This window comes from Sinocyclocheilus grahami, unplaced genomic scaffold (genome assembly GCF_001515645.1).
Source record: "Sinocyclocheilus grahami isolate Dianchi unplaced genomic scaffold, SAMN03320097.WGS_v1.1 scaffold1771.1, whole genome shotgun sequence".
NCBI lineage: Eukaryota > Metazoa > Chordata > Actinopteri > Cypriniformes > Cyprinidae > Sinocyclocheilus > Sinocyclocheilus grahami.
In genome coordinates this window covers 55,055-71,810 of record NW_015506950.1, presented here as the reverse complement: position 1 = coordinate 71,810, position 16,756 = coordinate 55,055, and the positions used below count along the sequence as shown (strand labels likewise).

At 38.6% G+C, this 16,756-nt stretch overlaps 1 protein-coding gene across 1 annotated transcript in view; it reads left to right on the top strand.

The window, feature by feature from the left end:
- Positions 1 to 16,756, top strand: part of LOC107572541 (DIS3-like exonuclease 2) — a 79,210-nt gene that overhangs the window by 47,359 nt on the left and 15,095 nt on the right. Inside the window, exons 6-9 of the mRNA XM_016258959.1 lie at positions 8,205 to 8,434; positions 8,536 to 8,709; positions 8,843 to 8,922; positions 9,028 to 9,140. Coding sequence (XP_016114445.1) covers positions 8,205 to 8,434; positions 8,536 to 8,709; positions 8,843 to 8,922; positions 9,028 to 9,140 — 597 coding nt within the window. The remainder of the gene's footprint in view (positions 1 to 8,204; positions 8,435 to 8,535; positions 8,710 to 8,842; positions 8,923 to 9,027; positions 9,141 to 16,756) is intronic.

Here is a 16,756-nt window from a genome sequence, read left to right as displayed (position 1 = left end):
CTTGTAAACTTGCACTGTGCTGCCTATTGATCTTTGAGCCGAGTGGATAAACCAGGGTTCCCACGGGTCATGGAATTTCTGGAATATCATGGAATTTTAAAAGGTCTATTCCAGACATTGAAAGTCAGGGAATTTATTATTTTTTTTTGTCCAAGTCGTCATGTTGAAATATCTAATGTAAATGTTCAAATAAAGCTTTGAAAAGTTTAATAAAAAGGTCAACCTCACATTTCAGCCTTTAAATAAAGAAAAAATGTCAAAATGATAATTGATTAATAAATGATTATGTATTTTATCTGCTCCATAAATAATTCTAGATAACTTAACTAAATTGTTTAAATGTGTAGAATCCACAAACTTGTTTTTCCATCTACCGGTCAAAATTTACAGCAGGGCATGCAAATCCGATCTGTTTTTTGGCCAGACAGAAACTGCATACAGACTGAATGTAAATATAAGTCTCTGTAAATCCACTCTCTGACACTAGGTGGTGCTTATGGAAAAGCTGAATTAGAGCTGTTTCCCGTAACCTCCGTGGACAAAGCAGTATTGCTGATTAAAAACACTTAGGTATTACATGGAGCGAAAATTAAAACAAAATGCCATCGAATCGTTTCTGAAGACAGTCAGAACCTTCAGAGGTACAATCATTTAATTAATTCAAATATTCATTTGTATAATTCCCTTAGCACTCTTTTAAAACCTAGCTTTTCCACCCTGCTTTCACTCAAAACGAAACTACTCTGCCTGCTGTCTGCACGTGAGACTGTTACTTAAAACTGTGCTTTATGCTGGACAGTATTTATTTATCGTTGAGTTGTTCAAATCGTGGTAATCTAATACGGTTTTAATGATAATTTAAATATGAAACGGTAATACTAACCGTGGGGAATTTTATCATAATTTATCGTCAAACCGGTAATCGTTACATTTGCATTTGTCACTTTAAATTTTAGTTTCCATTTATCAAAATGTAATTTTTCTATACCGTTTTTTTTTTTTAATCACATTGTTTCACGCGTTTTGCCTATTGTTATGATTAGGGTACAGGGCTCGACAATAAGGAGTGCTCGGGACAGTTGATGGATTTGTCACTTGCCCGATTGGGCCACTGCTGCATCGTCATGAAAGTTTAAAATTTGCATGTGTTTTTAAGCCTTGTTAATTTAAAAATTCAAGCGATTTAAAAGCATTCGGGCACAAAAGACAACTACATTCACTACTCGCGTGCTGTGTTCTGAGTGAACAGCCCACGCACAGACAGCCACTTCTCTGACACGCACGAGCCCTGAATTGAGTTTTCTTTCTGCGCCTGAATGCAATGGGCAAATACATACAAAAGTATGTCAAATTACCCGTCTTGGCAAGTAATGGTTAATCTTTATTTAATTTATACAGTGGAGTACAGATGCACTGGTCGACCGGCCATTTTTTAAAATTATTTTAGAGCATCTTCTGTTCCGTGCTTGTACACGAACTACACTTCAATAATTTTTAATAGTAATTATTATAAATAGTCTGTAAACGGCTATTAACAGTGGCCAGAGACGCTGAAGATGGATGCAAAGAGGAGAAAATATTATAGCAGGCAGAACAAGATCACTGTTCATGATGCGCGAAATATAGGAATCCTAAATATTGAATTTTATATAAATGTGTTTTTGAGGGGAACTGGCTGTTTTCAGAAAAGTTTACATGGTTTTGTTAAAGTTTACATTTTCTTTTCATCTTGCCTCTGTATAATGCATTTAAATTAGTGTTGATACCTCAGCTCTGCTGTGTTTATATTAGTAACCAAGGAAACGCTGTATTAGTCAAGTCACCTTGACTAATTTCATTTATATAGCGCTTTTAACAATACAGATTGTGTCAAAGCAACTGCACAGCATTAATTAGGAAAATTGTGTCATTAATGCAAACTTACAATGGTAAACACTCAATTTTCAGTTAAAGGCAGTTCATCATTGAATTCAGTGATGTCATTATCCAGCTCAGTTCAGTTTAAATACTATCTGTGCAATCAAGTCGACAATATCGCTGGAAATTAAGTGTCCCCAACCAAGCAAGCCAAAAGCGACAGCGGCAAGGAACTAAAAGTCCATCGGTGACAGAATGGAGAAAAAACCTTGGGAGAAACCAGGCTCAGTTGGGGTCAGTTCTCCTCTGGCCAGACGAAAACCAGCACTTCAAATCTAGGCTACAGCAAAGTCACATTAAGCAGAGGACTCAACTGGTTCCTGTGGTCTTGTTCCGGTGGCCATCTAGGAGACAAGGTCTTTACTGGGGATCTGTCTCTGGGGCTCATCTAGTTGTCCTGGTCTCCGGTCATGCCATTCTTCTAACGATGTAGCAAGTACATCGGGTGTTATGGGAAGTGTTCCCGGTTCCGGTTGTCCTAATTAATGCAGCCTAACAATCCTTTTACGGATTTGAATATTAGAAATGTGTTCATGTGTTATGTGTAAGCCAGGTTAAAGAGATGGGTCTTTAATCTAGGTTTAAACTGACAGAGTGTGTCTGCCTCCCGAACAATGTTAGGTAGATTATTCCAGAATTTGCAATAATTCCAAATTATAAATAGGAATTAGGATCTAAAATAGGAAAAGGATCTGCCGCCCGCAGTTGATTTTGATATTCTAGGTATTATTAAATTGCCAGAGTTTTGAGAACGCAGCGGACATGGAGAACTATAATGCAATAAGAGCTCATTCAAATACTGAGGTGCAATATTCAGGGCTTTATAAGTAATAAGCAAGATTTTACAATCTATACGATATTTAATAGGGAGCCAGTGCTGTGTTGACCGAACCGGGCTAATATGGTCATATTTCCTGGTTCTAGTATGAACTCTAGCTGCTGCATTTTGGACCAGCTGGAGTTTGTTTATTAAGCATGCAGAACAACCACCCAATAAAGCATTACATTAATCTAAACTTGAGGTCATGAACGCATGAATTAACATTTCTGCATTTGACATTGAGAGCATAGGTCATAATTTAGATATATTTTTAAGATGGAAAAATGCAGTTTTACAAATACTAGAAACGTGGCTTTCGAAGGAAAGATTGCTATCAAATAGCACACCTAGGTTCCTAACTGATTATGAAGAATTGATAGAGCAGCCATCAAGTGTTAAACAGTGTTCTAGGTTATTACATGCAGAGTTTTTGGTCCTATAATTAACACCACTTTTTTTCAGAATTTAGCAGTAAGAAATTACTTGTCATCTAGTTTTTTATATCGAATATGCATTCTGTTAGTTTTTCAAATTGGTATCTTTCGCCGGGCAGTGAAGAAATATAGAGCGGAGTATCATCAGCATAACAGTGAAAGCTAACACCATGTTTCCTGATGATATATCCCAAGGGTAACATATAAAGTGTGAAAAGTAACGGTCCTAGTACTGAGCCTTGAGGTACTCCATACTACATAATTAACTAGTTCTTTGGGGTCAAGTTGAAGTTTTTTGATGAGAGGCTTAATAACAGCCAGTTTGAAGGTTTTGGGGACATATCCAAGTGACAATGACGAATTAATAATAGTCAGAAAAGGATCTATGACTTCTGGAAGCACCTCTTTTAGGAGCTTAGATGGAATAAGGTCTAACATGTTGTTGGTTTAGATTATTTAACAAGTTTATACAACTCTTCCTCTACTATAATAGAGAATGAGTGGAAGTTTTCCACAGGGGATCTATAGCACACTATCTGATGTGATACGGTAGCTGACGGCCGCATGGTTACAATTTTATCTCTAATAGTATCGATCTTGGAAGTAAATGAGTTCATAAAGTCATTACTGCTGTGCTGTTGGGAAATGTCAACACCTGTTGATGCTTTATTTTTCGTTAAGTTAGCCACTGTATTGAATAAATATCTGGGGTTATGTTTTTCTTCTAAAAGAAACGAAAAGTAACCAGATCTAGCAGTTTTTAATGCTTTTCTATAGGATGGGGTACATTCCTGCCAAGCAATACGAAATACCTCTTGTTTGGTTTTCCTCCAGCTGTGCTCTATTTTCTGAGCTGCTCTCTTTAGGGTGCGAGTGTGCTCATTACACCACAGTGTCAAACTGTTTTCCTTTATCTTCCTTAAGTGTAAAGGAGCAACCGTATCTAAAATGCTAGAAAAGAGAGAGTCCAGTTTCTGTTACATCATCAAGTTGTACTGAGGTTTTGGAAATGCTAAGGAATTGAGATAAATCAGGAAGTTTACTTACAAAGCAGTCTTTTGTAGTAGAAGTGATGGTTCTACCATACTTGTAACAAGGAGTAGAATTTACAGTTTTAACTATATGAAGTTTGCACAAGACTAGATAATGATCTGAGATATCATCGCTTGGCTGCATAATTTCAACACCATCAACATCAATTCCATGTGACAGTATTAAATCTAGAGTATGATTTCAACAATGAGTAGGTCCTGACACGTGTTGTCTAACCCCAATAGAATTCAGAATGTCTATAAATGCTAATTCCAATGTATCTTTTTCATTATCAACATGGATATTAAAATCACCAACAATTAAAACTTTATCTGCAGCCAGTACTAACTCTGATATAAAAATGATTTAATAAAGTCTGTGTGGTGCCCTGGTGGTCTGTATACAGTAGCCAGTACAAACATCACAGGGGATTTATCATTAACACTTGTTTTTCTGGATAATGTTATATGAAGCACCATTACTTCAAACGAGTTATACTTGAAGCCCGCCCTCTGAGAAATACTGAAAATATTGTTATAAATTGTAGCAACACCTCCCCCTTTACCTTTTGGACGTGGTTTGTTTATAACAGTAATCTTGGGGGAAAGACTGTGTAGCGAATCAGCTCATGGGGAAATATTAATAATTAATCATAACTAGTTATAATTAATTAAATATTTAGATCCGCTGTAAATCAATAAATCAGTAAATCAATATTTACTTGATCTCTCAGGGTCAACTGTCTGTCAATTCTAAGAACGTTAATTTCCTGGTTAAGGGAAATAACTTTCTTACTGTACAATTCTACACAGAGCTTGAAGCATAAATCTGCATTATTAAGTGACTCCAGTTATGAGCAAACAATGAACAACGTCAAGTGTGATGCAAGTAAGACTTTATTAACTACATAAACTAGTCTAACATACTACATAAACACTTAAACTGGTCTAACATACACATACACACATACAGTTTGTATAGGAAAGGGTTAAAGCTTAACGCAGAAAAGGTGCAAATGATACCTAATGTATCAATTAATAAGACTAAATTTGAATACTTGCATGTCTCATCTGTCTGAAAGAGAGGTTTGACGCAATCTGAAGGTCCCAGTTGATCTTTGCTGAAGTTGGTTGATGAAAAAGAACCAGTTTGAGTCAGAGAATCTTGGTGAATGGAAAAGTCAAGGCCGAAGCCTGGCACGTACTTAAGGGGTTGCAGAAGCATTCTAGCTCATGTCTTCATCTTAGAATCTAACCGAACCACCTACTTGTGCGTGTCACTGATGTGGGGCCTTTAAGGTCTCAGAAGATTCCCGCCTCTCAAAATGGGCTTGTCCAATGAGAAAGGCTGACGTCCCAAGCGGGAGGTTGGACATACTGGGGATTTTTATGACCCTTTGTGTGAAAGCTTGGTAATTTGCATATGGAACTTGAATCGAAATTACTAATGATTTTAAGAACACTAATATATTGCCTATGTACCAACATATAATATAAGAACTTGCACTATTGGTGGCTGACTAAATACTTTTTTTCCCCACTGTATATAATTAAATGTTACCTAATTTCTAAATTATTCATAAACAACTCGTGCGAAGCAATTAAAAGAATCAGTCTCTCTAAACCCCTCCTTGTTCCCCCGTGAGCCCTCACTGCTGTGATTGGTCAGATGGCGCAGTCCTTTGTGATTGGTCTACCGCGTACAATGCGTGTCGGAAACGAAATGCCCATTGCCATGACGGAATGACAGCCCTGGAGACTTGTCAATACATAGAAAAGATGGTATCGATTGTACCTTACCAATTCGAGCCAGAGTCTGGTGATGAAACATTTGAAGTTGCTGATCGACAAGAGACTGATTCGCAAGCACGACTGGAGCAGGACGTTTCACAGTGGTAAATGTCAAATGTTAACAAGTTTGTGGTAATTATAATATATGATCAAACAAATTTACTCTCACAGCGACGGGTACAGCGTCTTCTCGACATGATGTTAACCACACGGATATTTTACTGTGTTTGTGGGTGGGCAAGTTGGCGAACGTGTGTGGACTTTATGCAAATGTGTTACTTCGTGACGTACAAGACCACTGATAATCTCCCTTGATCTGGGGCTCCACGCAAGATCTCACCCTGTGGGGTCAAAATGATCACAAGAACTGTGAGCAAAAATCCCAGAACCACACGGGGGGACCTAGTGAATGACCTGCAGAGAGCTGGGACCAAAGTAACAAAGGCTACCATCAGTAACACACTGCGCTGCCAGGGACTCAAATCCTGCAGTGCCAGATGTGTCCCCCTGCTTAAGCCAGTACATGTCCAGGCCCGTCTGAAGTTTGCTAGAGAGCATTTGGATGATCCAGAAGAGGATTGGGAGAATGTCATATGGTCAGATGAAACCAAAATATAACTTTTTGGTAAAAACTCAACTTGTTGTGTTTGGAGGAGAAAGAATGCTGAGTTGCATCCAAAGAACACCATACCTACTGTGAAGCATGGGGGTGGAAATATCATGCTTTGGGGCTGTTTTTCTGCAAAGGGACCAGGACGACTGATCTGTGTAAACGAAAGAATGAATGGGGCCATGTATCGTGAGATTTTGAGTGAAAACCTCCTTCCATCAGCAAGGGCATTGAAGATGAAACGTGGCTGGGTCTTTCAGCATGACAATGATCCCAAACACACTGCCCGGGCAACGAAGGAGTGGCTTCGTAAGAAGCATTTCAAGGTCCTGGAGTGGCCTAGCCAGTCTCCAGATCTCAACCCCATAGAAAATCTTTGGAGGGAGTTGAAAATCCGTGTTGCCCAGCGACATCCCCAAAACATTACTGCTCTATATGAGATCTGCATGGAGGAATGGGCCAAAATACCAGCAACAGTGTGTGAAAACCTTGTGAAGACTTACAGAAAACGTTTGACCTCTGTCATTGCCACCAAAGGGTATATAACAAAGTATTGAGATGCAATTTTGTTATTGACCAAATACTTATTTTCGACCATAATTTGCAAATAAATTCTTTAAAAATCCTACAATGTGATTTTCTGGATTTTTTTTTCTCATTTTGTCTCTCATAGTTGAGGTATACCTATGATGAAAATTACAGGCCTCTCTCATCTTTTTAAGTGGGAGAACTTGCACAATTGGTGGCTGACTAAATACTTTTTTTCCCCACTGTATATAATTAAATGTTACCTAATTTCTAAATTATTCATAAACAACTCGTGCGAAGCAATTAAAAGAATCAGTCTCTCTAAACCCCTCCTTGTTCCCCCGTGAGCCCTCACTGCTGTGATTGGTCAGATGGCGCAGTCCTTTGTGATTGGTCTACCGCGTACAATGCGTGTCGGAAACGAAATGCCCATTGCCATGACGGAATGACAGCCCTGGAGACTTGTCAATACATAGAAAAGATGGTATCGATTGTACCTTACCAATTCGAGCCAGAGTCTGGTGATGAAACATTTGAAGTTGCTGATCGACAAGAGACTGATTCGCAAGCACGACTGGAGCAGGACGTTTCACAGTGGTAAATGTCAAATGTTAACAAGTTTGTGGTAATTATAATATATGATCAAACAAATTTACTCTCACAGCGACGGGTACAGCGTCTTCTCGACATGATGTTAACCACACGGATATTTTACTGTGTTTGTGGGTGGGCAAGTTGGCGAACGTGTGTGGACTTTATGCAAATGTGTTACTTCGTGACGTACAGCCGTAACGGAATAAGACTCAAAGTCCTGATGACTCGTTTAGGTGAATGCGAGCCGACTCTTTTTTATTTTTATTTTTTTTATTTTTTTAATATAGACAGTAAAACAGCTTTGCAGATAGTTTGTTCACATACAGCTACATGACACTGCATGAAAGGTAATATTCGAAAAGGCATAATAGGGGCACTTGAGCTTCATGATGTTGATAATATATCTCACTTTGGAGAAAAATAAAATTATAGCATGACTTTTTGATGTGTATAATTGTACATGCATGTTGTGATTTCAGGTTGTATTCATTTTTGAGCAGAAGCACTCAAGGGCAGCATCAGGCTTCCTTAAATTTCTCCCCAACAAGAATTTTGCAATGTTCTCTCCTGTGGACCATCGGATTCCGAGAGTTAATTTGCCTCTAGCAGACTGTCCTGCAGACTTTGTCTCCAGACCTGGAGACTATGAAAACACACTCTTTATCTGCCGAATAACACACTGGCCAGCAGACAACAACTTTGCTGAAGGGTGAGATCTGGGTTACCAGTAATTTCTCCAAATTATAGGGTATACATTAGCAATCATTCTTCATAAAAGCATTTATCAAAGTTGTTTTTCTCTGGTTCTAGGCGGCTTGCAAAAACGTTAGGGCAAGCAGGTGAAATAGAGCCAGAAACCGAAGGCATCATGACTGAATATGATGTTGACTTCTCCGAATTTTCAGAGGAGGTCTTGAATTGTCTTCCCCAAGATCTGCCCTGGAGCATCCCTGCTCATGAGCTCTCTAGAAGAAGAGATCTCAGGTAACCTACTACCCTTTCCCAACTCTTCAGCACTCCATATTATAACTATAAATTTTTTGTGCTTCATGACTCAATTGAATTTTTCTAAAAATGTGACACTACTTTCCTGGTTTTATTTTCATTTGTTTTTAAGAAAAGAATGTGTATTTACCATCGACCCAGCTACAGCCAGAGATCTAGATGATGCACTATCCTGCAAACAGCTCTCAGATGGTATGTGTGGTTCCTTTGACATTGGAGCTCATTAAAAATTTCATTACACTTACAAAATTCAGCGCTCTGATACAATAAACATTTTTTTCCCCTTTCCTCATGTAGGCAATTTTGAAGTTGGTGTTCATATAGCTGATGTGAGTTACTTTGTGGAGGAGGGAAGTGTCTTGGATCAAATCGCTGGTAAAAGAGCCACAAGTGTTTATCTGGTTCAGAAGGTACAAGTCCAAGTTTGATTTGCACTTGTTGCACCATAAAAACTGATTTGCACTTTTGCACTATAAAAAAGTTACCAAACAATTCCAAGCCCCTTAAAATTTCTTGCTGCAGTGCAAAAGCAATTAATTAGATGTTGCTGTAGGTACCAGCATTTAACTTTTTTTTTGGACTTTAAAGTGTCATGAAACCCTCCTGTTTCAGCATTGGTCTTTCACACCTTAGATTTGGAAAAGACTCCAGAAATGGGCATGTAAAGCAGTGGAAAAGTGGGAGTGAAGAGGGGAGAAAATAGCTAATAAAACACAGACCTAAAACACCACTCATTATACATACAAATGAATATTAAAATATGAGGAAAGAAAGAAAAACAACAATGGAGATAGGGGCCACCTTGATATATTTTAAAACCGAAATACTAGTGATAAGTTCTCAAGAAATATTATCATTACAGACTACTAGTTATGAACTATCATGAACAAATGAAATATGATTTGATAAATTATTATTTGAAATAAATAAGCAGAAATATATATGAAAAATGTAGAACATTTAAAAGTTCTAATAATATTTTTAAATTTACGAGCACTACAGTGTCAGAACAAATGACACACCAGTTCAAAACATAAAGAATAAAGGCATAGTTATCCTCCTCAATAAGTGTTCATTGGATCTGATGTTACTATTGATAGAGGAATCCAAAAAAGGTAGACTAAAGGTTCAACAAGAGATCACTGAAATAAAACAAATCGACTTACAAACAATGAAGCCACTGAACAAGTAAAAAATTGGGAAGTCCAATTACAGAATGAGCTCTCCGAATTTAAAGAAAAAAGTTAAGAAACAGAATGTGGATAAATTCAGGAGAGATGAAAAAGATTATAAAGATGGAAGGGTTTACACCTGGAAAAGATTGGTACCTAATAGGTAGAGGACTTCCCTCCAGAAGAACACAGCGTACCAAATGTTCAGTCTCCTTTAATTTGACTAGTAGGTGATTACCTTTCTGACAGTAGAGCTGATTTGAGTAGTTTTTTTACAGTCACAACCAAAACCAACAATGGACAGTTTAAAAAAGAAGAGGAAGACCAGGAGAGGGTGAAAGAAGACAGCTAAACAATCAGTGGCATCCAAGCACATGCAGTTTTATCAAACATACACTGTATTAAATCTCTCAAGTTTCCCTTTAATGAATGATGCCATACAAGTTTTGTCAAAAGGACTATCGTTTGCTCCGACACACCTAATGGAATTTAGAACCAAAATAGACTTCTTCTTTTTTTTTTCTTTTCCCCCCATAAAAATTTACAGTTAAGAGCACGGTATGGACAAACAACACATACTATACCAGCTATGGTGTCCGGACAGGATCAGGAATCTTCAAGGAATGTCTTTTTGCCTCCAATACAAAATTCAGCTATCAACTAACAGTCACAGTTTTATCACCAATGACTAGATTATGTAACCGCACTCTGGTGGAGCAGCAGGACCAAACCTCTCCCCCCACACTTGACTAGGAGGGAGTAAACGATCCTGTCTCCCTAACCCCTTATTTAAGATAAAACAATATTATAAGCATGAGCGTGCAATTGGTTCAGCGCTTGCCTTTGTTTGTCGCAGTTATGTAGTATACAACAGAAATACAAATTCAAAACATGTAACATCACAAAAAATAGCACAGTTGATCTTCAGCCCAGACACCTTGCGCATCGTAGAGGGCCACCCTTGGGCTGAGGTTAGGCTAGTACTTACACCCAGGCTATGGTTCATCTTTATACCTCTTTTTTGTCCTCCGTTGAGGTACTAGAGTCTCCATCATTTGTCAATGTTTGTGACTCCCAGTTGTGTGTATAAGGCCAGTCCTGTTAATGTACATTTTGGTTACTTTTCAAAATCAATTTCTCATCATCTTGCCATCTTAGCATTTCCATTTGCCTAACTGTGGCTTTGACAACTAGTGACCTCAGTATAGGAAATACACAGCAAAACAGTAATCCTCCTACCAATACTGCAACTCCTAAAAACTTTCCTAATTTAGCCAAACATGCTCCCCATGTTCCTAACTTTAGATCAAACCAATCCCAGATTTGATTATCTTGTCCAGCATTTGCTTTGTTCAATCCTTAGGTTTTTTTATTTGATCATTACTTCACTAAATACTCCACCTGGAGCAGTATTATTTGGTATATACAAGTACAACATTGATCCTCAAACATAACATACTCCTTTTTCAGCTAGCAAAAAATCCAAAACTATTCTATTTTGCCATGTCATTCTGCTCGTTGCATCCAATTACTCTCCTAACAGTGGATAAGGCCTCATCAGTGTAATTAATGCAGGGTCTTTTTCATAGGCTCTTTTGGATCTGGATTTTTCTTCATCTGTTGCTTCCTCTTCTAGAGAGATGTGACACGTTTTATGTGTCAGCATAACCCTAGTACATAATCCTGACCAATTTTCTGGTAATGTTGGCAAGAGGCCATATTCTGATCCGCACATCCACCATATGTCTGCCAATGCAATACTGATGTCATCAAATATAGGTGGTGGGGCTTCTTTTATCACCAAATAGTCTTTACATTATGGTATTTTCCATATTTTGCTGTATTTTCCTTCAAATCTTTCTACGTTATTATTTCCCTTCTTTTTATAACATAATAACATTCATAAATATAAATGTATAACATTCATTTTATATTGCCCATTTTCTTATAAGTAATATTATGATTGTCATCTACAATGTCTATTTTGTCTAGATATTTTAGTCAAAGCCACTGCTAGATACATCCGAGGGTTGAAAAGTCGATTCTAGGGAAGTCTGGGTGCTGTTGGTTATAGCTTGAGCTTGCAGAATTAGATGCATTAGGCATGTGATCATCAGATATGTTGTCAGATTCTTTCTCCTCTCCGGTTTGTCTGACAGGAGAATGAGAGTTCCTTGTGCATCTTTTTTGAGCTATCATCAGTTTGCACTTCATCTTGTGTCACTGGTCTCTCCTCGTCACTTTCTCCTGAGTTGTCTGCTTGTCTGTTTCTTTCTCTTACCATCCTTACTTTGGGAACTCTGGTGCAGTGGTTTAGGTGATACCAGGTTGCACTTCCCTCCTCTTGGACTGCTGTTGGTGTAGCTCTCACCACTTTGTAGGGTCCCTCTCTCCTGGGCTCATTCCACTTTCTCCGGAATACCCTCAGATATACTTGGTCACCTGGAACAATTGGACATGACGTCTCTGTTTCCTCACAGGGCTCTTTTCTTGTTTCCTGCAAATAGATAGCTTTATGTATTGCTGTTAATTTCTTCATATAAGATCAAAATTCCATTTGCAATTGCTCTAGAGGGGGTCCTTTGTAGGGACCGCAACAATATGGCACAGGCATGGGTCGACCCGTAAGCATTTCATGCGGTGTTAAGTGCATGTTTCTGTTAGTTTGCATGCGATAGCTCATTAGTGCAAGAGGTAATGCATCAATCCAGTTAAGTTTAGTACTTTCACATATTTTGTTTAGTTTGGCCTTGAGGGTTCCATTTAATCTCTCTACCATCCCTTGTGATTGTGGCTGGTAAATACACCCTAGTCTCTGCTTTATTCTCAATTGTTGCAATACTTGTTTTACAGGTTGTTGTGTTGTTTTTTTTGTGAATGCTGATCAGGGGTGTGAAGTAACGAATTACAAATACTCACGTTACAGTAATTAATTAGTTTTTATCAGTAATTGTACTTTTTTGAGTAGTTTAAAAATTGTGTACTTTTACTTTTACTTGAGTACATTTTAAGTGATGTATCGGCACTTTTACTCTGCTGTTTTCCTCCGTTTGTGGTCGTTACATGCTTATTTTAATTTAATTTTTATCCATCAACGTGATTGGATAGAGTAATAGGTCTCGTGACTTCAAGTCAAATCAAATTGTGCATAGAAAACTTTAACCGCCAACTGTTTACCATGGCTGCTGGAAGCGCATTCTTCAAGCATCAATTCAGTCGCATCTAACTAAATATGTTAAGGTAAATTTCGGATTTCTGCTTACTAAATGATTTGTATATATGCTTGCCTATCTACACGGGCTGAAATTTGGTATGAGGTTGCGGGTATTGCATACAGTGTTAACTCCCGCAAGTGCCGCATTCGGTAAATTCCCACTCACTTATGAGACGCGCGATCTGCGCTGCCTCGTCTCGCTCTCGCGTGCGTTCTGCAGCAGTCACTTGGATAAGTCATTGTTGCTTGTTGAACTTGTTGACTTTTGATGAGTTTGAGCACGCGATGCGCGCTGTGAAAACGTTTTTTTTTTTATCCATTTTATACTATCCACCTTAATTTAGCAAGTGCACTTGCGCATAAACAATTTTCAAGTTCAACACTTTTTGTTCCGTTCAGTTGTGGATGCTGCTGATTCACAGAGACCGCCGCGGCTCAGCAAAGAGACATAATAATGGTGTATTTGCGCTGTTCTAAACATTAAAGGGGTCATATGATGTTGCTAAAAAGAACATTATTTTGTGTATTTTGTGTAATGAAATGTGTTTATGCGGTTTAAGGTTAAAAAAAACACATTATTTTCCACATACTATACATTATTGTTTCTCCTCTATGCACCGCCTTTCTGAAACGCGTCGATTTGTAAAAGCGAGGTGTGCTCTGATTGGCCAGCTATCCAGTGCGTTGTGATTGGCCGAATACCTCAAGCGTGAGACGGAAATGTTACGCCCCTCACCATACTGTGATGATGCCCTGTCTGGCCGGAGCGACAAGACAAAAACATGAAAACCGATTATAAACTAGGCATTTGTTGCATCCAGTGGGGACATAATTATGGATTATAATGACTTATACTGTCTTTTTACGAGTTGCGTTGCATCGTGCTGCGTAAACATAAAACCATGTCTGCATTTGTGATCGGAGAAATGACAAACAAGTCCTACTCTACACTGCCCAAAAAACTCGCTTTAAATATGTAAAATATAAAAACGCTGTAAATATATAAAACATACTTGCAGTCTGTGAGTCAGAACAGCCGGCGTTGTAGTCTACTCTCCCAGGATCAGGAAACAGTCCTCCATAAAATGTGCTGCACACATCTGAATATTTGGGTTGAACTGTTCTGGAACAGTGTTGTAAATACAACTGATTTCTAGTCGTGTCCATTTTTGGAAGACCAAACAAAGTAGTTTCGCTTTCACAACGAAACACAGCGTCACACACGGCGGCCTAGAGTGAGCGGAGGCCGGCTTGAGTGAGTGGCGGCCGGTGGGCTAAAGAACGGCGCGGCTGGCGGGCTTGCGGGAACCACGTGATGACCCCGGGCTGGACTCCGCTTCGTCCACCGTGAAAGCCGATCCGACGATCCACAGTGCAAAGTTGTAGTATTTCCTCAGCAACCAGCACGGATCAGCTCTAGGCATGACGAAGCGGATATCGTCCTCTTTTGGAAGGTAGGTAACAAAGTAGTTTCACTTTCACAACGAATCACACAGCGCCTTCACGACATGGTGGCGGCAACAACAATACCACAGAGAATAAAATAGAATAAAAGTTACGCCGCCTTTCTTTGCGTGAACATTTGGGTGGCGTTATGCAAATCTTCCCACATCGTGACGGAGATATGTGGGGGCATGTTAGAACGAGACATTTTAGGTAGGCGTGGCTGACTCTTAACTTTTATAAAGAATGTCTCTTTGGATTTGAGACTTTAGTCTTTGTAACTTTACAGATCTTCTTTATGCACCAAGAGCTTGTAACACTCCAAAGAAAAAGGAAAAATTTAAATCGCATCATATGACCCCTTTAATATTTTATGTGCAACAACAGCATAATGCGGTCTCAGTGGCCTGACACATGATTTTAAATCTATTTTTTCAAACCTTATAATTTAAATGGGGGTGATTGTACTGAGAATAACTTTCATCTTTTCTTCAACTGAATACGGTTTCCGTGCTGTTTTGATGTATTTTAAAGAGTTGGCAGTCAAAATTAAAACTGCTGGATGATAGATATTCTTCATTCTTTATGACAAATAAGATAATGTGAATAACAGAATGTACAACGTTTTTAAAAGGTATCAATTGCGGTGTACAGTGTTTATTATGAGGGGGAAGAATCCACAGCTCAGTACTCACTACTCATGAGTACTTTTAAATAGGCTACTCTTTTACTCTTACTCAAGTACTTTTACTCTACTCACACTACATTTTTGGAAGGTAATGATACTTTTACTTGAGTATATTTTTTCAGTACTCTTTCCACCACTGATGCTGATCCATTATCTGAACTTATTTCTGACTGTATTCCAAATCTAGGAATTACTTCTCTTGTTAGAAATTTAATTACTGTTCCTGCTCCCTGATCTGCTGATGGCACTGCCTCCAGCCATCTACTAAATCTGTCTATTATCACAAGCATGTACTTTTTGCCTTGTACTCGCTTTATCATATCCACATAATCCATTACCAAATGCTTGAATTGTCCTTCTGGTACTGGTATATGGCCTATTGGTGTCGCTGTTCCTTTTCTCACATTGTTTTTGGCACAAACTTCACATGTGGCCAGAAATTCATCTACCGTTGCATGTAAATAAGGAGACCAATATCCTTGCTGTTTAATTTTCCTTATCACTTCCCCCCTTGCGCAGTGGTCAAAACCATGCGCAACTGAAATGAGAATATTCAAAAGTGAAGTTGGGGCAACAATTTGTCCTTTGTGTATGCCAAATATCTTGTCTTTTTTTTGGCTCCCCTTTGGTGCCACATAGAGTGTTCATAGGGTCCTGCTTGTTGTTGAATTTGTATAATATCATCCAATTGAGGTTGCGGTTCTATAAGAACTACAGGTGCTAGTACTGGTACTTTGCACCCTGAGGCTTTTTTAGCTTCCAAATCTGCTGCATTGTTTCCCATAATGTCTAAATCATTTCCTGTTTTATGAGCTTGACACTTGATTATTGCTAGTCATTTTGGTAGCATCATAGCAGAAATTAATTGACCTATTTGTTCAGCATGTTGGATGGGTGTCCCATCGCTCTTTTTGAAACCTCTCCGTTTCCATACTGCTCCAAACAAATTACATACACCATGAGAATATGCTGAATCAGTGACAATATTGGCTGTTTGTCCCTTTGCTAATTGACATGCAGCTGTGAGAGCTTTCAATTCTGCTGATTGAGCAGAGCAAGGCTGTACACAATGTTGTGATATCACAGACACAAATTCTTCTTTGTCCTTCTTTACCACTGAATATCCTGTATGATTTCCTACATGATCTCTAAAGCGAGAACCATCTACGAAGTAAGTGACTTCCACCACAGGGATTGGTGTAGACTCAAGATCTTGACATAATCTAGTAAATCAGTCACACAATCATGGGGCTTTTCTTCAAAAGCCAAAGGAATTAGTTCAGCTGGATTAACTGTATGGCATCCCTTAATAGTAACATCTGGATATGTAAGTAGCGATGAATAGGCTAGAACTTGGGCTTGAGTGAGAACAAATTTCCCTTGTTTTGTTAACTCCACAATTTTGTGATGAGTATAAATAGTTACTGGGTACCCCATGGATATTGTAGATTCTTTCTCATATGCGTAGTATACTGTTGTAAGGCCTTGTTGGTAACATGGTGGGTAACC